This window comes from Oncorhynchus tshawytscha, linkage group LG28, assembly GCF_018296145.1.
Source record: "Oncorhynchus tshawytscha isolate Ot180627B linkage group LG28, Otsh_v2.0, whole genome shotgun sequence".
Classification (NCBI taxonomy): Eukaryota; Metazoa; Chordata; class Actinopteri; order Salmoniformes; family Salmonidae; genus Oncorhynchus; species Oncorhynchus tshawytscha.
In genome coordinates, this window is record NC_056456.1 from 11,653,324 (window position 1) to 11,677,793 (window position 24,470).

The window sequence follows — 24,470 nt, forward strand, 5'->3', positions numbered from 1 at the left end:
CATCATGTCTTCTCTACTTTTGGTGGCCTTAACTTCATGTTGTTTTGCAATTATAATATTGACAAAGTTCCAGTGAAACTTTCTGCTTTTCATCGGCAGGTTTTCTTGTCATGGTCCTTAATTTATAAACACAATTTTTCTCCACACAGATATTATATATGGAATAATCGGGATATATTGTATAAAAATACCTCTCTGTTTTTAGAATATTGGTTCAGAAATAATATCCTATTGGTGAGCCAACTGGCAAATGCAGATTCTTATAAAGAATTCGTATCACTTTACAAGGTCCCTGTAACACCTAAAGATTTTGCAATTGTTTTAGATGCCATTCCCTCAGGTGTTGCTATGTTATTCAGGAACATGTCAAGACCTGACCCTCAGAGCCTACCTTCTATTGACCCTGTTGACTCATCAGTAGGAAAGATTTGTTTCTCTTTTGGTCCATTCAACAACAGAGCGATACGATCCTTGTTTCAGCAGGATGTTGTATCTATACCTTATGTCATGCCTTATTGGAATGGATTTATTGATAATATCTGTTGGAAAAAGTTTGGATGTTGCCACACACATACCTACTTGTTAACAAAATTAAGGAAGTTTCCTTTAAAATTATTCATAAATATTATCCTGCCAACCACTATATGAAGAAGTTTAAGGAAAACATCAACTCCAATTGCTCCTTTTGTAATGACCACCCAGAAACAGTTGTGCATCTTTTTTGGCATTGTATGCATGTAAGAAAACTGTGGCAAGACATCAGTAGGTTTATAATTGAACACATTTATGAAGATTTTACACTATTGTGGAGAGATGTACTGTTTGGATTCTTTACATACAATAGAAATAAGCGGAATCATTTTTATGTAATTAATTTCATTATTCTTTTGGCCAAATTTCATATACACAAATGTAAATTTACAAACAGAAAACCACATTTTCGTACCCTACAAAAAGAAATTGAACTGTATTTTAAGACGGTTAAATGCTCTACTAACAAAAAAGCTGTTAGAATTGTAAGTATATGCATGTCCCTTAAGGTCCTTGTGTAATTGTAATGTGATATTGTACCCCCTAGCGCGATTGTCCATTGTTTGTAATCTATGTATGCTTGTGTTCTCTCATGTGCTTTATGTATCGATTTGTTGTTAATAAAATTAAATTAAAAATTAAAAAATAAAAAGTAGTCTGCAGTTATATCTTTTGAGCTACTTTTTTAATAATGAGCTTTAATAAGCTATAAAATAAACTACTGTAACATACATTAACGTTTAACAAAAGAGACGAGATTCACACAACCAGACACTTCTGATGTGTCAATTCTTATAAGGCATTAGTGAAACCAATAATACAAGTGGTGTTTTTTTATTGCCAGACAAAAAGGGCCAACCACAGTACATACCATAAAACAGACCTTTTCACACAAACGCAGGGAATTACAGTGCATTAGGAAAGTTCAGACCCCTGGACTTTTTCCACATGTTATGTTACAGCCTTATTCTAAAATGGATGAACATTTCCCCCCCCCCAAACAATTTTGGATTAAAAATAAAAGCCATGTAGTCATATTTGTTATATCTTCAGCAAATCACAAGTCAGACATCAGCTTCAATCAAAAAATATGAAATAACTTCTCTCTACAGATAACATTCAAATGTGTATTTGCAAAATTAAAGGCTGCATCATACTTCCCATTCTTTTAATTTTAAACTAAGTCATGTGTCTTTAGATACTTTTTCCTGTGTAGACGTCAGGGAAGTTTAAGGATGGTGTTTTCCTGACAAAAACAGCACTATGATCAAAGATAAGGAGAGACAGTTGCTGCATTACTATGGTATTTGGCATAATGGTTCAAGATAAAAGTATAAAACAAACAATTTAAGCCTACCTTTACAACTACATACAAACCAAAATACACAAAGGAACAATCTGTTTGTATTTACTACAAAGTGAAAAGATGTATCATGAAAACAGATTGTCTGAGAAAGACCTCACACTAATCTCAGCCCTGGCCAATGTACAACGCTATGTATTCTTCAAAGAGACATGCAACAGTTCCATGTCCATAGTGTTTTGGCCAAAGAAATAGTGTAAAGACCTAGGGCCAGTTTTCCAGACCTAGATTAAGCCTAGTCCAGCATGCTCAATAGAAAATCTCCATTACAATAACTTTTTGGTTTAGGACTAGGCATAAATTGGTGCCTGGAAAAACATTATGGCTATTAATAACATCAGTGTCCACTAAAGCTTTACTCAGATGATCAGTCTGGACAATCCAAACCTACGCAGGATGGTTAACTGCCTCATTTCAGATCTTTCCACTGTCCCCATCTTCCGTCATAATGGTTATTTACAATCATAGTATCGTTCAAAAACAACCAATGCTGAACGATAGGTTATAAATGAGGAATAGACATTTAGTAATTTCAATTAGAGGTAGATAAGCTTTGTAATGCGGCTTACACAACCAGCCGATAAAGGCTGCTAGGTGCTAATGCTTAGGAACAGCTCTCTTTGTCGGAAAGTGAGCTACTTCGCTGTCACTCCCAAGTGATCAACGCTGTGTTCCTCAAGGTTCCTGAGGATTCTGAAGCTCTTGGAGCAGAAGGAGCAGGTGAAAGGTCTCTCACCTGTGTGAAAGCGCAGGTGAGCCTTCAGATTGTCCCTAAGCCGGAAGCTTTTCCCACACTGGAGGCAGCTGTGAGGCTTGTCCCCCGTGTGGAACCTCTCATGCCTGCGGAGGCTTTTCCGCAGGGCAAACATCTTTGAGCACTGGTAGCATGAATAGGGCTTCTTCCCGTTGTGGAAGCGCTCGTGCCTCCTCAAGATCTTCCTGCGTTTGAAACTCTTCCCGCAGATCTTGCAACCGTAGGAGTGGCTCGGGGAAAGGACGCTTTGAAGCCGCCAGACATCGTTCCCACACTGAGTGAAGCAGCAAAGGCGCCGGCCTGTGTGGATGCCCTGGTGGGTCTTGAGGTCCTTGGGCATGGGGAACCTCTTGCTGTTGTGACAGTAGCTCCCATTAGCCTTCCTCCCTCCAGGCACCAAAAGCAGGTTCACCAGCAGCACCGAGCAGGCCCTCGTCAATTTGTGATCCAGGGAGGTCTGGTCCAGCTTGAAATCCACCTTCTTCTTCATCATCATCATCTGGTCCAGCTTGAAGTCCACCTTTTTATTCTTCACTGCAGAGGGAGGGTCCAATGCACCCATAGATGTCAACTTTCTCTTAGCCTGTTCAGGAGCCAAAGCCCCATCTGAGGTTGACGGGCTATAGGCTGTCTCCTTTGCGGTGCTGACACTGGCCTGCTGGGGCTCCACCTGGATAGGCTTTTCTTTACAATTTGCCTGTGGTGTTGAATACTGCTCTTCTGCCTTTGGGACCATTTGGCAGATGACTTTAGTCACCCATTCTGTGTTCATTCCATTCTCTGATTCTGTCTTGAGGGGCTGGAGTTTCTGCTTAGTTGGGGAGCTTTGAACAGTACCAGAGAGGTGGTTTGGATACTTAGGGGCTAGAGGACAGAAAATTAAATAGTTGTTAGATGGTAACCTCAACCCTTTATATACAAAGTCTTTCTAACAAACATATTTATGTATCTATAGCTTCACTGCCACCTAGAATTAATGTGTTTACTGGAATAGATAACTTGTTCTCCTTCTGGCTCAGTGGTTGTTGGGGATTCTGGTTCCAGACTGCTCCCCTTCACCATCTCCACATCCTGGTAGATGGATGACAAGCCAAAAAATATAACTACTTAACTCTTGTAATACAGGTGTCAGCAACTCAAATTAGCCTACACTACAGGTCAAAACACCATGGGTTATTTTAACAAACACCAAATACATCTTGTGGTTCACAAATCACATTAACCTCAAACACTGACCTTGTGTTCTAGAACATAGCACTTTAGGTCAGCAGGCTGATTAGCCTCCAGCAGGGTGATATGGTGTGCAGGACCCTCCTCACTGCTCACCTTTGAGACAGAGCACTGTTTTGGGGCTAGAGGGAGTGGAAGGGGGGAGAGAAAAGCACACAAACATTCCATTGGTATGCTCAGCACTGACATGCATAACAATGTAGAGGTTAAATAAATCACTAATTGTGCATAACTTTGTTATTTTTTGCTTCAAATGTTGTTTGTTGACAATTTGTCAGTCATCTATATTTTGCAGTATCCCAATTCCTTCCAACATGTCATAAAAAAACTGCATTTCAGTCACATTCAGCGAGAATAATAAGACTGAGTCATCACGCAAACTAAACCGTGTTTATTTATCCATATGTGACACAATTTTACATATGGCCCCCCTGAGAACATGATTGTCCCACTTGCTAGTTGCAACAAAGTATCCAGCAGCAAGATCCGTTGGATGAGATTGTAAACTAGGTTTCACTGGGATCTTAACAGCAACAACGTTACAGTGTGATGAAGTAACACTTCCATATACCAGTTAACTCCTCATCCACTTGAACTCCGATACTGCGAAGACATTTCTTGCCTGACTTTTTGACAGAGTCCACCGTTTGCAGGATTTCATTTTGCTCTGTCCGCCCTTCAATGAGAACGGTGGTTCCTTTAGCAAGGAAGTGACACTCGAACAGTTTCGTTATTTCCACGACGGCCACCTTTGTAAGTGAATCCAAAACAGACACAATCTGGGTTTGAAAATTCAGGTCGACGGACACAGACATGCTGACAGCTGTTAATGAGCGCACAGTTAAGAAAATGTTGAAGCCAAAAAGCTTGTCACGAAAGTGAACTGTGTTTATATCAACCACATGGTAGGAGAAGCTGGGGGCGTGTCTCTGACGTTCCATCACCAAGTTTGCTCAGCGTCTCGCGCCAAATTCACTTTATTTCCGGGAAAGCGTGGTGCGTAATATGGTCATATGTCATCATGTCATATAAAATAAAATAATTCTAACAGTGAGACATATTGCTTTGATCTTTTATCGTTTTATGGTACAGTTTCAATGCATGACAAATAATAGAAATGACGGTTTATTCTCTCTGTCTATCTCGCACACATGCGCACAAGAATCCAGAACACCAGTCATTTTTGTGTCTTTTTCCAAGCTGTCATTTATTTTAAGACTTTACAGTATGTTTAAGTTTTCTTGTTTAAAAAAATAGAATACTGTTGTTGTTATATTTCTTTGTCAGTAGAAAACATCCATGTGATTTACAGCACTTTTCAGTGCACAAGAAGAAAAAAAGCTAACCGCCCTTTTCAAGTAAAGTTACAATAATTTAACTGAGTAGGCTGGTATGACCTTTGACCTGCAGGAAAAGCCGGCTTGCACCCTTGGATTTTACAAGTTGGGAGAGGGGCGAACATTTATTCCAGAGAAAATAAAACAAAAATAAAATACATCCAAACAACAAGTTTACAGATGGCCTTAGACTTAAAATGCATTAACAGAGTTAACCCTTCTATTTGTCTGAAATATAAAATCAGAACCATTAGGTGTTTTTAGGGTAAGTGCTAGTGAATATCCAATAATTCAGTTGTGAAAATATTATTTTCTAAATCAATGTTTTATGTTTTCCCTTTTCATATTGTACTGATGGCAAAGTTACAGGTGTGAATAAAAAATTTACTGGGACTTTGAGAAAGTACTGTATTTTATGAATTCAAAGCAAAGGGAGTTTAGGATAGCTTGGGAAATGGAACAATCTTTTTGAAAGATGCTCTGAGTGAGGATGTTGAAAACATGAAGATGTCCATATGAGCTGACAGATTTAACCTAATGACTTATTTCAACAGAGAACAAGGAAGATTTGAGGTGAGGTGAGGTGATGATGTTGATTGGCCAGAATATGTTATATTGGCCAGATTTATACATTGATGACATCAACAATTTACTCATCATCATCATCATCATCATCATCATCATCATCATCATCGTCGTCATCCTCATCGTCGTCATCATCATCATCGTCATCATCGTCGTCGTCATCGGCGTCGTCATCATCATCATCATCATCATCATCATCATCATCATCGTCATCATCATCATCGTCATCGTCATCATCATCGTCATCATCATCATCTGGATCAATTTCATCAGACAGAACATCTTCGATCCATTCCTCAAGCTCATCTGCGCTTGGCAGGTCGTCATCATCGTCGATTTCCATCCATACACTGTCAGCCTATAGAGAGACACAAAGTAATTTGGTGCCAAAAATAGACTATTGGATTTTTTTTTAAAGCTAGTGGAACCACATGGCTCCTCGTACATGACAATTTGGATCATAACAGGAACGTTACTCACATCTTCAACATCCACAACACCAATCTGGGGAGAGCCCAGGTCAATTCCAAAGGTCTTCTCCCAGTATGGGACAAGCTTAAAGAGGGAGGAAAATATTTCAGGAAGAAAGCAACAGCAATTAGAATCTCATATCTTTGGATAGATGGATCTTATTGTATTGATAAGTGACCAACCATGACCATGATCTTACCAGGGGGAAATCATCTGGGTCAATCCAGACAATGCTGAGGTTGGGATTATCATTGTGCTCCTCTGCTACTTCCTTCAGGATTTCCAGAAACTCAAAACCGTCTGGGAAGTCAAAGGTCAAGGGTTAAATGCACATTAAGCCTTGTGAAACCCCTCTTGCTGAAAATGGTTCATTCCTCCCCTACCCAGTCCTATTGACTCATTAGTTGCTCCTTTGGTTCTGTACCTGGGTCATCCTCCTCTGCGAATGCAATGATGTGCTCGCCATCGATGTCGTCCTCCTAAGAAAAGTATGCAAAGGGAGATGGGGAATATAGAATGCATCGAGCTGAATCCACCGAGCTGTCTGTTTAAACTACTAGCACACAGCTCGGACACCCATGCATACCCCACAAGACATGCATACCCCACAAAACAGAGGTCTCTTCACAATCCCCAAGTCCAGAAAAGACTATGGGAGGTGCACAGTACTACATACAGCCATGACTACATGGAACTCTATTCCACATCAGATTACTGATGAAAGCAGTATAATCAGATTTAAAAATCAAGATTAAAAATATACCTTATGGAACAGCTGGAACTGTGAAGAGACAAACACGAAGGTACAGACACACGCATACGCACACAAGCGCTAGCACACGCACTTTACACACACATACAGTACATTGTAATATTGTTGTATTGTAGATATGTAGTGGTGTAATAATGTTATATGATGTACTGTTTTATATGTAATGTAAGTACCTTAATATGTTTGGACCCCAGGAAGAATAGCTACTTCCTTGGCAGCAGCTAATGGGGATCCATGATAAATGCATATAGACTACCCACTGGCCACAGATGGAAACAACACTGATTCAACCTGTTTGTGCCCAGTGAGTACCTACAAGTATATTTCCATCAGTATCTGCACATTTAGGCCACATAAATACTTAGCTTAGCTTATCAATTACAATTGGGGAGGTATGCTTCCATTTTGTTTTGTAGGGTGATTTTTATGGGAATAGTTTGTATAGCTTACCCAGATCTCATACATGTTATCTGGTTCCATCTTCCTCATGGTTGGTCTGCAAAGAAATAGGACGCAAGATATTTTTTTATTGTTCATTGAGGAAGTTTACACTTTTAAAATTTGGGATTCTATTACTTAGCATATTTTCTAAGTTTTCCTTTTCTGCAATGTACATGATTTCCAGTGCTCTATTTGTGACACACAAGTAGTGTATGGGTTGGTGGTCGCTAGACTTGGTGCTGAATGTTATGGATTATTCTCCCATCGTTTGGTAATGATTGACGCCAGAGCTACTGAAGGTACAAGGACCGAGGACACACTGTGATTCTGTAGCAGCTGGCAAAGTCACGGTCTTTTGTTTTGACTTTGTACAAACCTCTCGGGTTGATGTTTAGATAACATTTAGTATTGTCTCCAAGAGGCTCGTTAAACATTTTTCCTGGAGGTGTCTCTCTCTCTCTGTTGATTTTGATTGATATTATCAACGACTGCTCGCCTTTTGGTTCACCTAAAAATTCCCTTTACACCTAGTTATAGGGCCTGGGGTTTTTACAGGTCAAATCACACAGCCAGGACAAAATGCTTGGCTCTCCTCATCATACACTATATATTCAAAAGGAAGTGGACACCCCTTCAAATGAGTGGATTCGGCAATTTCAGCCACACCCGTTGCTGACAGGTGAACAAAATCGAGCACACAGCCATGCAATGTCTGATGGACTAATCTGGGTTTGGCGGATGCCAGGAGAACGCTACCTGCCCCAATGCATAGTTCCAACTGTATAATTTGGTGGAGGAATAATGGTCTGGGGCTGTTTTTAATTGTTCGGACTAGGCCCCTTAGTTGCAGTGAAGGGAAATCTTTACGATACAGCATACAATGACATTCTAGATAATTCTGTGTTTCCAACTTTGTGGCAACAGTTTGGGGAAGGCGTTTTCCTGTTTCAGTATGACAATGCCCCAATGCACAAAGCGAGGTCCATACAGAAATGGTTTGTCGAGATCAGTGTGGAAGAACTAGACTGGCCTGCACAGAGCCCTGACCTCAACTCCTTCCAACACCTTTGGGATGTATCGGAAAGCCGACTATGAGCCAGGCCTAATCGACCAACATCAGTGCCCAACCTCACTAATGCTCTTGCGGTAGAATGGAAGCAAGTCCCTGCAGCAATGTTCCAACATCTAGTGGAAAGCCTTCCCAGAAGAGTGGAGGCTGTTATAGCAGCAAAGGGGGGGACCAACTCCATATGAATGCCCATGATTCTGGAATGAGATGTTTGACGAGCAGGTGTCCACACACATCTGGTCAAGTAGTGTATATTGTGCCATTCTAGCCACCGTGTTCATGAATCCCACCTGTCGTGATCCTCAATGTATGCAACAAGTTCCTCCTCTGTGTAGGGTTTTCCAGGGATGACTATGGGTTCATCTATGAAGGGCTCATAGAAGTCCACTTCATTCACCTTCAGGCCCAGATCTTTGGCAACCTGGAACACAGAGGATTGGTCAGAAAGAGCAATGGGCTACTTTTTGAGTGGAGTGCAGCTCCGTTGTAATTTTTAGGATGTAGTGGTTAGTGGGTAAGGTTGTTCACCTTGGGAGTGAATGTAGCAAAGAACTTGATGTGTGGATGGAACTCCTCAGCCGCGTCCACATAGGCCAAATAATCTGAAATGTTACAGGTACCTGTTAAGACCCTATTGAATATCTTGATAATTCCAATATTTAGTTGACAAATACACTATAAATACATAGTTTTATCCATAAAATATTATACACATGAGCAGACTTATACCGCACAGTAAAAACATGTGCGAAATTACAATGTCAAAGGAATAGATTATAGATTCTTACGTTCGGACTTTTCACTCTTAAAGTAGCCCACCAGTTTGATGTCCTCCTCATTGTTGTGGAAACCTTTAACTTCCCCATCTTTCTCAATGATCTCAACGGGGTCTTCAAGAACCTAGAACAGAGTAAAAGGGAGATGCATGGTGGAGGGAGATAATGGTGAGGGGAAAGAGAAATAAACAGTACAGGATATATCAGAAGTGGACAAATAGTCTGTTTCTACAAGTTGCAGCTAGGTAAAAGAGGGCATCCCTGGGTGACATTATTCTCACGTACATCAAATATGAACTCCACAATTGTGTCTGCAGCAAGCTCCCCATCGTACTCAATGATCTCGTCCTCGGTGAAGATATAGATGCTGTCGACCTCCTCCAGTCCTGAGGAGAAAACAGAAGTTCAACTCAGGGGTTACATATACCCTTAAATCCACTAGAGGTCAGGCTTTCTTATGGGCTGCCTTAGCACAGTGACACAAGGGGTGCATCTCAAGGGGTGCATCTCAATAGTCTTGTGGCTTAAATTCGTTGTTTCCTTTCCTTCATCATCACGGAGATGACATAATTAAAAAGGTGATGTCTTGGTGGGTGACAGACGTCCACCATATTCCTTTCTCTTAAAGTATGTTTCCTGATCGGTGCAGATGAAGGAGGCAAGACGCAGAGAGGAATCCACTTATGACTATTGAGATGCATCCAGTGAGACAGGTCAGGTAGTTTAGTTTATTAGGTAGTTTTGTCCACCTGGTCAGTGGTGATGCTTAGATGGATCGTGTTGAAAGATGGTAACATTTCATCATAACTGACCTCAGAACTTTAAATGGTCAAACCAATCTTGAATAAAGGTAATAGTGTCCATTTCAGTGTGTATTTACCTAGTTTCTTAGCAACAATACTGCCCTTCTTTTCATCAACAAGGCAGAATCCAATTTCCTCATCGTCAAGGTCGTCAAGGACCTGAGCTGCAAGCTGTGAAATAAGATAATATGTCATATAACTGAAGACATACAGTGGCACCCTTAAGCCTGAGCAGGAATATCTTCTGTGTCGTGTGTGGACAACTTATAAGGACTTATGGGGAGTTTGTTTTCAAGGATTATTTATCAGTGTTCTGTAAGGACATGTATATATGCGTTCACTTCCACGCCCCCAGTTTTGTGGGTTTGCTGGAGGGATAGGTGTTGTACTCAGTTTACTGTGTACACACTAAAGTAAACAAACATGTTGCTGTCTTCTCTTATGTCTTGTCTTATTTCACACATATTTCCCTCCAGTTCCACCACCATAAAAGCCTGGGACTCAGAGCGCTGTCCGTGCACTTTCTAAATCTGTGTGAAACTTGACCGTTATGTCTGACAACCAGTTCAACCAATGATGTTGCCACATCTGTGGCATGCATACAGAGGGGGCGGGATAACAGTTCTGCAGACTGTGTCGGGGTAACTTGGTGTTCGGATAGCAACAGGTGCAACCCTGCTTTCACAGATCTCTCCTCACACTTCATAAAGGAGGTGCAGGCACCCAAACACACACACACACACACACACACACACATACACACACATACACACACACACACACAACACACACACAGGCATGAAAAGGACAATTTATCAGTGCTTCTGTGCAGTTACTTTTATTGCATAGCAAAGTTCCATAACCAGGGCTGTTCCTGTCATGTTCCACAGCATGGCAATGATAATAGCTGGCCTGGCACTGACTGTAGGCCTATAGATCCTAGCCAGTAACCGCAGGATGCAAGCAATAGTTGCTCATGCTTTATGTCTTTTTATGCAGTTTGATATTATGTACCTGTTTTGATATTATATTAAAGATATTATGTATCTTTAGTTCTGAGTAAATAGAAAACAGTGGCCCGAATATCAGAGCTGAATTATTATACAGTGTTATAATAGTATAATAGCAGACTGTCCCGGGAAAGTTGACTTTCAGTATCCACACTATTTACTTCTCAGATTAATAGGTTTTACCCTGTAGACACATCCCACTGGGCACAAACTGGTTGTATCAACGTTGTTCACATGTCATTTCAACAGCATGAACATATCTCATGACGTTGAATCAACGTGGAAAAGTCATCAACCTTTCACCCAACCGTTGACCTAAATCCAATGACATGGTTCGATTTTTGCTGTTGATTTCACATTAGTTGACCACTCAAATCAAAATTAAATCAAAACTAGACATTGAACTGACGTCTCTGCCCAGTGGGTTATCTGTCCATATTTGTCATGGGGAGGGGTATTCAAATGAAGAGGTCCTAAGGGGGTCAGGGCCTAGATATGCCTGATAAACAGATTGAGGGCTAAACTCAGCTAATGGCTTTTAGCCAAACAGATTACTACAGCTATATAAGGTTGCTGTGTGGGGCCATGAGTTGACAAGAGGACAGATTTCTTGCCTGACTGCAAGGGGAGAGTTCGCTTTATGACAAATCAGGGAAGGGATCTAAAAGAGCTGACATGCTCTCTCTCCTCTTCTATTCCCGTTGACTGACCTAGAGTACACCCTCTCTCTCAGCAATAGACCAAAACAGAGTGCACAGCACATTAGTTTCACAGAATGTCATGACACTACTATCTAGCCTACAACACGATTCCCCATAGAGGGGAATCAGGGCAAAAGATCCCAGGCCCAGCTAACAATGTTCTATCTACCCTATACATATAAAAGATACACAGCATACTAGTGCTCAAACCAACAGCAAACCGAGTTGACTCTAGATGCTCCAGATTGAGTAAGTACTCTGTAAGAAGCAACACAGCAGTATACAGTGCATTTGGAAAGTATTCAGACCCCTTGAATTTTTCCACATTTTGTTACGTTACAGCCTTATTCTAAAATGGATTAAATTGCTTTTTTCCCTCATCAATCTACACACAATACCCCATAATGGGAAAGCAAAAACAGGATTAGAAATGTTTGCAAATGTATTAAAGAACAACTGAAATATCACATTCACATAAGTATTCAGACCCTTTACTCAGTACTTTGTTGGCAGCGATTACAGCTTTGAGTCTTCTTGGGTATGATGCTACAAGCTTGGTACACCTGTATTTGGGGAGTTTCTCCCATTCATCTGCAGATATCCTCAAGCTCTGTCAGGTTGGATGGGGTGCGCCGCTGCACAACTATTTTCAAGTCTCTACAGAGATGTTCGATCGGGTTCAAGTCCAGGCTCTGGCTGGGCCACACAAAGACATTCAGAGACTTGTCCCAAATAAAGTCCTGCGTTGTCTTGGCTGTGTGCTTAGTGTAGTTGTCCTGTTTGAAGGTGAACCTTTGCCCCAGTTTGAGGTCATGAGTGCTCTGGAGCAGGTTTTCATCAAGGAGCTCTTTGTATTTGGCTCCGTGTATCATTCTCTCGATCCTGAATAGTCTCCCAGTCCCTGCCGCGGAAAAACATCCCCACAGCATGATGCTGACACCACCTGCTTCAACGTAGGGATGGTGCCAGGTTTCCTCCAGACGTGACACTTGGCATTCAGGCCAAAGAGATCAATCTTGGTTACATCAGACAAGAGAATCTTGTTTCTCATGGTCTGAGAGTCCTTTAGGTACCTTTTGGCAAAGTCAAAGCGGGCTGTCGTGTGCCTTTTACTGAGGAGTGGCTTCCGTCTGGCCACTCTAACATAGAGGCCTGATTGGTGGAATGCTGCAGAGATGGTTGTCCTTCTGGAAGGTTCTCCCATCTCCACAGAGGAACTCTGGAGCTCTGTCAGAGTGACCATCGGGTTCTTGGTCACCTCCCTGACCAAGGCCATTCGCCCCCGAATGCTCAGTTTGGCTGGGTGGCCAGCTCTAGGAAGAGTCTTGGTGGTTCCAAACTTCTTCCATTTAAGAATGATGGAGGCCATTGTGTTCTTGGGGACCTTCAATGCTGCAGACATTTTTTGGTACACTTCTCCAGATCTGTGCCTCGACACAATCTGGTCTCGGGCTCTATGGATAATTCCTTTGACCTCATGGCTTGGTTTTTGCTCTGACATGCACTGTCAACTGTGGGACCAAATATAGAGAGGTGTGTGCTTTTCCAAATCATGTCCAAGCAATTGAATTTACCACAGGTGGACTCCAATCAAGTTGTAGAAACATCTCAAGGATGATCAATGGAAACAGGATGCACCTGAGCTCAATCTTGAGTCTCATAGCAAAGGGTCTGAATACTTATGTTAAAACCTGTTTTCACTGTGTCAATTTGCGGTATTTAATCTATTTTAGAATAAGGCTGTAACGTAAGAAAATGTGCAAAAAGGGAAGGGGTCTGAATACTCAGAACGCACTGTAGGACGCACAAACAGCCACAACAGCAGCACTGGATAAATATAGACCCAAAGCCACACCGACCCAGGACTATTTTGGCAAGGTGCTGGTGACGCTCAAGTCTCTAGGATCTGCTGACAGTTACAGTACTGCATCTGTCAGTCAGCCAGCCCAGTTAGCCGACACCGCAGTACTGAGGCCAAATCCTGCTGTACTGCCCCCAACCTTGGGCTAGGCCTCAATGTCTATAACATAAAGAGGAAAGGGGGGGGTGAACACGCATTCTCAGATGATGATTAACATATCATTAATCAAAACACCCTGATGAGTAGGCATATGTCTCATACGCACACGCACCTGCTTACATGCAAATACACACACCCACACATGCACGTGTTCGTTCCCTGAAGTGTTTGTTTCCAACTGTGGCACCTTGTCATGGTCTAATTTCCAAAAGGTGTTTTATATCTCCGTCAGACTTTGCTCTATTTGTTGACTATTCAATCTCCTGTTGATTAAATGAGTCCAAGGAAAACAAAACCATACAACTCCTTAAGAGGCAACAGTCTCAAAATAGATTCTCCGCCATCAGAGCTGTGTTGTGTTTCTCTTTCAGGAATGATGGGAGTTGTAGTCCAAAGTAGTCAAATTGCAGTCCTATGAAGCTGGTCCAATCCTGGCAGAGCTGGATTTGAGAGGATTAGCTCATTGGACAGCATGACAAAAGAAAACGGCAGCCTCTACGGTAGGCCCTGTATGTCAGAAGTCCTAAGAGATACACTTCTTTAAGAAATGTACTGATTGCCACCAGTCAATATTTTATTTATATGTTTTTATTTAACCTTTATTTAACTAGGCAAGTCAGTTAAGAACAAATTCTTATTTACAATGGCGGCCTAACCCAGCCAAATCCTAACCCGGACAACGCTGGGCCAATTGTACACCGCCCTATGGGACTCTCAATCACAGCCGGGTGTGATACAGCCTGGAATCGAACCAGGGTGTAGTGAATTCTCTATCATTGAGATGCAGTAACTTAGACCGTTGCGCCACATGGGAGCGCCATAACAGCCTTTTCTTCTCAGTTTCACACCTCTCAGTTTCACACCATCCAGGGGGCCTATGGGTCTCACTGCTGAATGAGGTAATGTTTCATGCCTTACATTCTTGGCATCCGTATTGCTCAGATTAAGATTACTCCAACCTAAATTTGACTTTGTTTTTAACCCAACCCCTGTGAAAGTGGACAGAACATTAGGAACACCTTCCTAATATTGAGTTCCACCCTCTTTTGCTCTCAGAACAGCCTCAACTTGTCATGGCATGGACTCAACAAGGTGCCGAAAGTGTTCCGCAGGGATGCTGGCCCATATTGACTCCAATGCTTCCCACAGTTGTGTCAAGTTGGCTGGATGTCCTTTGGGTGGTGGACCATTCTTGATACACACAGAAAACCCAGTAGTGTTGCAGTTCTTGACACACTCAAACCTACTATCATACCCAGTTCAAAGGCACTTAAATATTTTGTCTTGCCATTCTCCCTGCAAATGGCAAGCTTATACAATCAATGTCTCAATTGTCTCAAGGCCTAAAATTCCTTCTTTAACTGATCCCCTCCCCTTTAACTACACTTGATTGTGTTCACCTGGTCAGTCTGTCATGTCATGGAAAATGCCAGTGTTCCTAATGTTTTGTACACACATATACATACATACATAGATAGATACTGTACATATACAGGTTTTGGAGAGGTGTGGAGCAGGTGCCACACTGGGCTTCCAGGGAGCTGTTGTTGTGGGTGGTTAAGTGCCTTGCTTAAGGGCACTGCAGCAGGCAATGGCATCAAGGTTTTGATACCAGCAACCCTAAGGTTGCCAACTCACTTCGTGACAGATTTTTCCCATCGGACCAGGGATTTGAAATGGCAACCCTTCAGTTGCTGGTTCGCCTCTAACCGCTAGACTACCTGCCACCCACAGACGTGAGGGAATTTTTATTTTATTTTACTAGGCAAGTCAGTTAAGAACCAATTCTTATTTTCAATGACGGCCTAGGAACAGTGGGTTAACTGCCTTGTTCAGGGGCAGAACAACAGATTTTTACATTGTCAGCTCAGGGATTCGATCTTGCAACCTTTTGGTTACTTGTCCAACACTCTAACCACTAGGCTACCCTGCCGCCCCAGGGTATATGATATATGTATATGTAGTATATGTAGTGAGGGGCGTACTTCAAAGAACATGGTCACATAAGGAGACACACACTGACACTCACACACACACCCCCACACACACACACATGCACACACACGGTCATACACACACATATCAACATAGAAATATGCCCATGTACACACATCTGGGTCAAGTCAACATACCAATATGTACAGAATATTCAGTAATGCACATTTCTGATAGATGTCAGATCAGCTGATGACTTGAGGTCCTGCTACTTCTGTCCGTGTCATGTTTGAGACATAGACAGTTTGACCATTCCTCAAAGACATGCCCATCCCTACCATTATCCCATTTCATCTAAGACCACAAAACCATGAGTTAAAACAATACATCTCAGGGACATTTCCAGCAACCCAAGAGATTCCTGGATCAGCAGGTGGGTCAATATGCTACCCCCAACATTTCCCATCAGGCAGTAGCGCTCAATTGGAAATGTATAGTATCAGCTGATTATTCATTCCTGTTACTATTAGTCCATGGGCTAGAGGGCCACATGTAACACATTTGTCCACTTTGGGGGGGACAAAGTTTAATGATGATTTTCATTATTAAGGTCTGTTGGTTATATTTTGGTATGACAGCCATGTGTTGGAGGTAGCTAAATGTGGCTATCACTGCATTATATGTTATGACCCTTATGCGGTTAGTTGGGCCAATTCGTTTCAATGGAAAGGAACTGCATTTTGGGGTGGCAGGTAGCCTAGTGGTTGCTGAATCTAATCCCCGAGCTGACAAGGTAAAAATCTGTTGTTCTGCCCCTGAACAAGGCAGTTAACCCACTGTTCCCTGGTAGGCCGTCATCGTAAAATAAGAGTTTGTTCTGAACTGACTTGCCTAGTTAATAAAAGGTAACATTTTGCATGGCCATAACTTAATGATTGATGTAATAAGACCAATAATGGCTTAAAATGTGTGTTACAATGAGGATGTCCCAAGTATGTCAGTTAAATGTATTTAGCAAGTTATTACCAGAATAGTGGTAAAAACATGCCAAAAAACCTGTCAGAATTGCCGAGTTTTGTATCCTCTTAAAGTACATTAGATTAAAACACTTAGAAAATGTTCTAGAAGCATTCACTGATGTCTAATAATTAAAACAATACACAATATGATTATATAAATTGTGCTAACATCAAGAAATATGAAGTGAAACCTACCCCGTACATTGCACCCTATATTAAATCCCATTGATATGCATCACGTCCAGCAAAGACATACAGCTAACCCATTTTCACAAAATGTGCACCAAACAATACATAAAGCTAGGAAAAGTCTAAACAATGATGCCTAAGCTTTTGCTAATTTAACCATAGGGTACACATTTTCCAATATGGCCGCCAACTAGCTCCATTGGTTTAAATTAGATTGGTCTGTCATTGCCACAATTCTTTCAATAATAGGTAACACAACCAATTTAGCCAGGTTTGCAAAATATATGATATTTGTAAAATATTAGCAAACGTTTTCTCAAAATTTGCCAAAAACACTATTCATGAGACCGTTTTGGTCAGTATTTGGTTTCCTAATTTATCAATATTTTATATTTTAAAAAACAAATGTGTCTATATTACTCATAACAGGATCGTTCACTGGTTTGTAGTAATGATTATATATATAGGGTATGTAGGGTATATATATAGGGTATGTATATATATATATATATACATATACACACACATATACAGTACCAGTCAAAAGTTTGGACACACCTACTCTTTCAAGGCTTTTTCTTTCTTTTTACATTGTAGAATAATAGTGAAGACACTAAAACTATGAAATAACACATATGGAATCATGTAGTAACCAAATATAAAATAGATTTATATTTGAGAATCTTCAAAGTAGACACCCCTTTGCCTTGATGACAGCTTTGTACACGCTAGGCATTCTCTCAACCAGCTTCACCTGGAATGCTTTTCCAACAGTCTTGAAGGAGTTCCCACATATGCTGAGCCCTTGTTGGCTGCTTTTCCTTCACTCTGTGGTCCAACTCATCCCAAACCATCTCAATTGGGTTGAGGTCAGGTGATTTTGGAGGCCAGGTCAACTCCATCACTCTCCTTCTTGGTCAAATAACCCTTACACAGCCTGGAGGTGTGTTGGGTCATTGCCTTGTTGAAAAACAAATGATAGTCCCACTAAGCGCAAATGCTGTGGTAGCCATACTGGTTAAGGGTGCTTTAAATTATAAATAAATCACAGAAAGTGTCACCAGCAAAGCACCTCCACACCATCACACCTCCTCCATGCTTCACGGTGGAAACCACACATGCGGAGATCATCCGTTCACCTACTCTGGTTCTCTGGTTGAACCAAAAATCTCAAATTTGGACTCATCAGACCAAAGGACAGATTTTCACCTGTCTAATGTCCATTGCTTGTGTTTCTTGGCCCAAGCAAGTCTCGTCTTCTTCTTATTGGTGTCTTTTAGTTTCTTTGCAGTAATTCATGCAGTCTCCTCTGAACAGTTGATGTTGAGATGTGTCTGTACTTGAACTCCGTGATGCATTTATTTGGGTTGCAATTTCTAAGGCTGGTAACTCTAATGAACTTATCATCTGCAGCAGAGGTAACTCTGGGTCTTCCTGTCCTGTGGCAGTCCTCATGAGAGCCAGTTTCATCATAGCGCTTGATGGTTTTTGCAACTGCAATTGAAGAAACTTTCAAAGTTCAAGAAATGTTCCACATTGTCTGACCTTCATGTCTTAAAGTAACGATGGACTGTCATTTTTCTTTGCTTATTTGTGGGAACTCCTTCAAGACTGTTGGAAAAGCATTCCAGGTGAAGCTGGTTGAGAGAATGCCAAGAGTGTGCATAGCTGTCATCAAGGCAAAGGATGGCTACTTTGAATAATCTAAAATGTTAAATATATTTTGATTTGTTTAACACTTTTTGGATACTACATGATTCCATGTGTTATTTCATAGTTGTCTTCCCTATTATTCTACAATGTAGAAAATAGTCTAAATAAAGAACCCTTGAATGAGTAGGTGTGTCCAAACTTTTGACTGGTGCTGTATATAGTTAAATATAAAATCTGTGTCTTGAATCCTGTCATATACACTGTATTCCAACATAACATTCTAATAAACTGCCGGATAAGGGCATCAACTTACATAGCTGGTGAAGTATTAAACCCTTAGGTTTACAGCCGTTTATAGATGGTGTCTTGTTACACTATTTATGCAAAACATGTATATTGTCGTATAGGGTCTACTGAAATATGCATTATTAGTGGCTGCTAAGGGTTGTCGAGGGTATCAGCAATGGCCCAATTGCTAAAAAGCTGGATTTTTTTTCTCTCATTTCTATTAAATTCATCAACCAGCCACTGAACTAATGGCTCCAAAATGATTAGCTAACATAAAGTAAGCTCCAAAAAGTCTTACTTTGTGCCCAATAAAAATGAATGGTAAATAATGTATTGTGTCATTTTGGAATCACTTTAATTGTAAATAAGAATAGAATGTGTTTGTAAACACTTCTACATTCATGTGGATGCTAATCTGATTACAGATAATTGTAAATGAATTGTGAATAATGATGAGAGAGAAAGTTACAGATGCACAAATATCATACATTATTTACCATTCATTTCTATTGGGCACAAAATAATCTGAAACACAACTAAAACAAACAGCAAAAGCACCCTACAAATGTGTAAGCTTGATTTAGTGATTGTGTGTTATGAATATGGGGCCAAATACTTAACTTTTTACTACTTTAAAAAAATATATAAGGGAATTTGTCCCAATACTTTTGGTCCTCTAAAATGTAGAGACAATGTACAGAAAGTTCTTTAATTTCTAAACGATTCCCCTGACATGGATTAAAATACCCTCAAAATAAAGCTGACAGTCTGCACTTTAACCTCATAGTCATTGTGTCATTTCAAATCTAAAGTGCTGGAGTACAGAGACAAAAAAAGGAGCTCACTGTATTTCATGAAATAACTTGTAAAGTTGAAGGTCAAAGAGCATCATTTTAAAATCTTGATGGTCAGGGACAGAAGAGATTATAATCACCAATGCTCCTTTTTTTCCCTTTTTTTTTTAGAGATGATTGTGTTTACCTAAATATTTGTGTTAACTTGCTGGGACAACTCAGCAAATGACAGTGCACGCCTTTTATTTTAGCTGAGTAATGCTGAGTACTATTACAGGTGGCAACTATAAAACCAATACGCTACTAGATTTTGATCTGTCGTACTTTGTAACATTGTTTCAATGATGTGCCAGTCTAGGTAAATCATTAGATCTGTTAGCAAAAATTAACCAAATTCCATTTAAGATGAGATCCACCCAATAGAATGTCATTGGTGTTTGACAAAGTCGTTTTCAATAAGCATGTGAACATTCCTTTATCAGCAACAATATACAAGTGTGAAAAGTGAAAAACTAAAAAATATACTATTTTGAAGTGGCTATCATATATACATTTGATCATGGGCTTGTGGAGAACAATTTAATAGCATCAAACCTTTGCCACCCCAAAGTGGATGAATGTTTCTGCAGGCCCATGGACTATATCTCGTCTGCCTCTACCCATCTACCTTGATGACTAATTCAGCATCTAAACAGCCTTTAAAATGTAATTAACTTTGTCCAAATCAATTTAATAGTCTGACCCTTGCAACTGTTGCTTCTGATCTCTTGCCTTGAACATCTTAATTTGAATCATCATCTTTGTTGTGAAAATAGTCGCAAAGGTCACATTTGAGTTGTTATGCCCTTAACAACAACACTTAGTTACCTGTCAATGCTGTCTGTATCCACCTAGCCCTTATTACACACTTCTTTCACAGTCCATAATGCCTCAACGCATTGATCAATTATAGCAGATATGGTGCATCCCTACCCAGGCACTGTGTCCCACTTCTACCTCCCAGTTACGCCTTCCCTTCCCTCACCTCACCATCCCCCACCCAGTTGCCCGAGTCCTCCCAAACACCTGACCCAGTCTTCCCAGCCCTCTGACCCAGTCCTCCCAGCCCCTGATCCAATCCTCCCAGCCTCCTGACCCTGTTTTCCCAGTTCCCTTACCCTGTTTTCCCAGCCCCCTGGCCCTGTTTTCCCAGCCCTCTGACCAAGTCCTCCCAGCCCCTGATCCAGTCCTCCCAGTCCCCTGACCCTGTTATCCCAGTCCCCTGACCAAGTCCTCCCAGCCCTCTGACCAAGTCCTCCCAGCCCCTTGACCAAGTCCTCTCAGCCCTCTGACCAAGCCCTCCCAGCCCCCTGATCAGGTTCTCCCAGTCCCCTGACCCACCTCTAGGGCCAGTTCCTCGATCTCAAACTGTTTCTGGGAAACGGTGTCTGTTCCGGGATGCTCATGGTAGTACAGAACCATCACATCATACTTCTTCATCTCAGACTTGTAGTTCTTGGTAGTCAGCTCGATGACCCGGTCCGTGCCATCGTACTCAGGGAAGTCCAAACCCTCCTCACCCCATGACGGTCCCCCGCAAGACAGAAGGACTGCCACAACCACCCAGCTCCAATTCATGTTTCCTTACTTATTTGGGAATTAATATAGTTTCAATGAGTTAAAAAAAAGAATAAATAAATAAATAATTTGATAAAAATGAGGAAGGACGTCCAATCCCCACCACCCAGAACAGAGCAAGACCAACTCCTGAGCCCCCCTTATTAAACCCCCTGACACAGGGAGCTGGAGACAGGGCAGAGTGAGCGAGAGGGGGTGGGCTTAATTCTGGATGTAGGTGTGTGTGTGTGTGTCTGTGTGTGTGGGAAATAAGGTGGGAGGGGATTAGAGCGGCTGCTGAGGTGACAGGGCTGACGAGAGTAAGGGACCGATCCTGCATGCGTGCATGAGTGTGTGTGTGCGTGTGCCTGCATCTGCGTGTTTGTGTGGCAGGTTAAAAGTAGGTGGCATAAGAGAGGAGGAACAGCCCCCCTTCTTCAATAAAGAAGAGGATTGTGAAAGACGGAGCGTTTGAAATAGAAAGAAGTGATTGAATGACAGTCCACTACCTAGAGGGAGACAAATGAAGAGAGACTAGGAATGATGGACAGGGGGATGGTCAGAGATAGTCCTGGAGATCAGAGACACTTTCCCATATTTAGTTAAGATGGGCTCCGATCCTGGCTAAAAATAATAGATGTAGGACGATGAGGGACATGTTGGCAGGGGTGCTGGTATCCAGTTTGCTTCTCTTGGCACTGGCCCGGCACTACAATGTGGCACTAGGATACACAGGGACAGGGGTTTAGAGGTAAGGGTGACGCTTCTGGTTTGGTGTCACTAGACATAAAATACATAGGTCAGTTAGCCTGCCCTGGGGGCTAATCAGTCTTGACTCCGTGATAACCAACAGATAGTTTTACTATGGTAAAAGCATTTTTATTTTGTCTGTGCTCTGTGAATTTGTCGACTTGCAAGTGTCTGTGTGTGTGTGTGTGTTGCCTGTGAGATAAGTTTACAAATTGAAAGGGGAGAGGTGAGTTATAAATACAAGTCTGCTACATGATCTCATACTAACTCCCCCTTCCTTAGGTATTCAGTGGCTAGCAGTGCTAATTCCTATTTAGTCACCTCCGGCCCTTGTGGAGAGGGATATGAGGAGGAACGGAATGTAGAGATGGGGAATGCGTACTGTAAGGGGACAGGGAGACAGGAGGAGTGTTGACTGGGATGCCAAGCATATCTGGTTGACTGTAGAAAATGAAGGCCGTTTGCTTAACCCATGGCCTGTTACGCTTCATTTGTTACTGTGTCTGAGAGAAATAAAGGGAAAGGAGTGTTTTTTAGGGGGGAGGTCCTTTGAAAACTCACACAATATGGCTTTTGTAAGCCTTGTGTATTTCAAACAACTGTGTATCCTAATGTGTCCTCATTGGTGTTAATTGTAGAGGAGAAAAACACAACATTTCAGCAGCTACATGGTCCTTCTGTGATATCCACTGTGATTAATGTAAATTCATGCTATTGAAATGCATTGCCCACGTCTAGGCAACAGCAGCCTCTAGTGGCATGATATGACATGGCAGAAAATATGTGCAGTAATTTGGAGCCAAGCAGTCTCCCATAGTCTGGCTGACACCAAACTCGAAGTCTTCCTGACTTCAGAGCCTGGAAAGGCTCCTTGATGTTGTAGGCACAAAGCGTTGATAATAAACGGGGCTGTTCTTTTTTTACTGATTGGTTCTCCTCTGTGTCTTTCTCACTCAAACACCCACACACAGCCTCTGGAATCCTCCGCTTTCAACACAACTGATGTTTTTTCAAATCCAAACAACAAGAGTTCTCAACCCCCTGAAAAAAAATAAACGTTTGAGATAACCAATCAAAGTTAAGTAAATGTTTACGCGAATATTGCACCAACATTTTTTATTGGACTTTTTATTAACAAATATCAACAAACAAAAGAGGAATAGTCAAATGCAAACTAGCATACAAACAAACGATTTACATTGCCAGGAATCCTAAACAAACAAATCATATTCATTAATAATACAACAAGTTTTAATTGCCTTTTTGTTTTTCATTTTAGGTAAAGTAGTGCCATATTGTTTAAACTCATTTATAAAGTGAAAAAAAGTTAGGTTTTGAATTAGACCATTTGCATTTGTGAATATGAAATGTACCTAGTATTATTAGCAGTTGAATTAAATATACTACATTTATCTATGTCAGAATTTCTGAAAATATTGCACCAACAAACTGACACTTGTCCAGACCAATGTGTCATAGCTCTCCTTCGCTCTGTACCACGAGAGTCGCGTCAACCAGGCAGTCTCCCATGGTTGCTCATCTTCTTCAGCCAGTGAACTGTTGTTTACAAATGCATTTACAATTCAATCAGATACAATTTGATTGGGTTGATATCTTGACTTGATATAATGTGTGAGACCTACGCAGTTTAAATGTAACCAATATAAACTCAAGACTTGAATTAATTGTAATAACTTTTTATTTTGGTCAGCAACTAATATAGAACACCACTGGTCAATGTAAATGGATTTTGGGACAAAAAATCCCTATTAAAACAACTACCAGAAATTACACTTGACTCTCAAGGAAAGTCAGTTCAGTCATAAAGTAGTAAATAATAGTGAATTGTGAAAAAGCAGTAAAAACTCAAGTCATGTGCATTATTCAATCACCCTCCATTTAACCCTAATCTTTAACCAGCATCTCAGCATGGGGAACTGAATCACTATTATTTGGTCATGATGATAAACCTGAAATATAATTCCTACCATTTAATCCTGACCCTCTCATTCCCTTTCAGTCTTTCTGTTTCTCATTAACATACAATTTTCTCCTACATAAAGCTTTCTCTACTACTTCTTGATTTGGAAATGTCTGAACTTGTTCTGTATGGCCAGGGAAGCAACCTTAGTTTCAGAGGCCTCCAGATCGATGTCAATCTCCTCCTGAGTTAAATAAAATGGAAAAATGAATTCAGCTTTATGCCACATCTTTTTAAGTGTGGATCAAATCAAACCTTTTTGCTTATCTGAATTTACGGGTTTTACGCACCAACCAAAATTCTGGGAGAGCGCGAAGGTCCCCTTTTGATTAAATATTGATGTCAAGTATCATTTGTACATTACTATAGAAAAAATGTAGGGATTTGTTACATTTGACCGTG

At 41.1% G+C, this 24,470-nt stretch overlaps 2 protein-coding genes across 2 annotated transcripts; both read right to left on the minus strand.

Annotated features, from left to right (window-relative positions):
* Positions 1-1,349: 1,349 nt before the first annotated feature.
* On the minus strand, positions 1,350-4,915 carry LOC112226714 (zinc finger protein 221). Its single transcript, XM_024391217.2, has 4 exons — positions 4,450-4,915; positions 3,885-4,000; positions 3,635-3,719; positions 1,350-3,512 (listed from the first exon to the last, which is right to left on the minus strand). The coding sequence occupies exons 1-4, from the start codon at positions 4,817-4,819 to the stop codon at positions 2,530-2,532; spliced, it is 1,554 nt and encodes a 517-aa protein (XP_024246985.1). The 5' UTR covers positions 4,820-4,915; the 3' UTR covers positions 1,350-2,529.
* A 23-nt stretch (positions 4,916-4,938) lies between these two features.
* On the minus strand, positions 4,939-21,578 carry LOC112226715 (calsequestrin-1). Its single transcript, XM_024391218.2, has 11 exons — positions 21,122-21,578; positions 10,210-10,303; positions 9,615-9,715; positions 9,342-9,453; positions 9,082-9,155; positions 8,844-8,974; positions 7,494-7,539; positions 6,696-6,750; positions 6,471-6,571; positions 6,281-6,355; positions 4,939-6,158 (listed from the first exon to the last, which is right to left on the minus strand). The coding sequence occupies exons 1-11, from the start codon at positions 21,356-21,358 to the stop codon at positions 5,865-5,867; spliced, it is 1,320 nt and encodes a 439-aa protein (XP_024246986.1). The 5' UTR covers positions 21,359-21,578; the 3' UTR covers positions 4,939-5,864.
* Between the last annotated feature and the right edge of the window lie 2,892 nt (positions 21,579-24,470).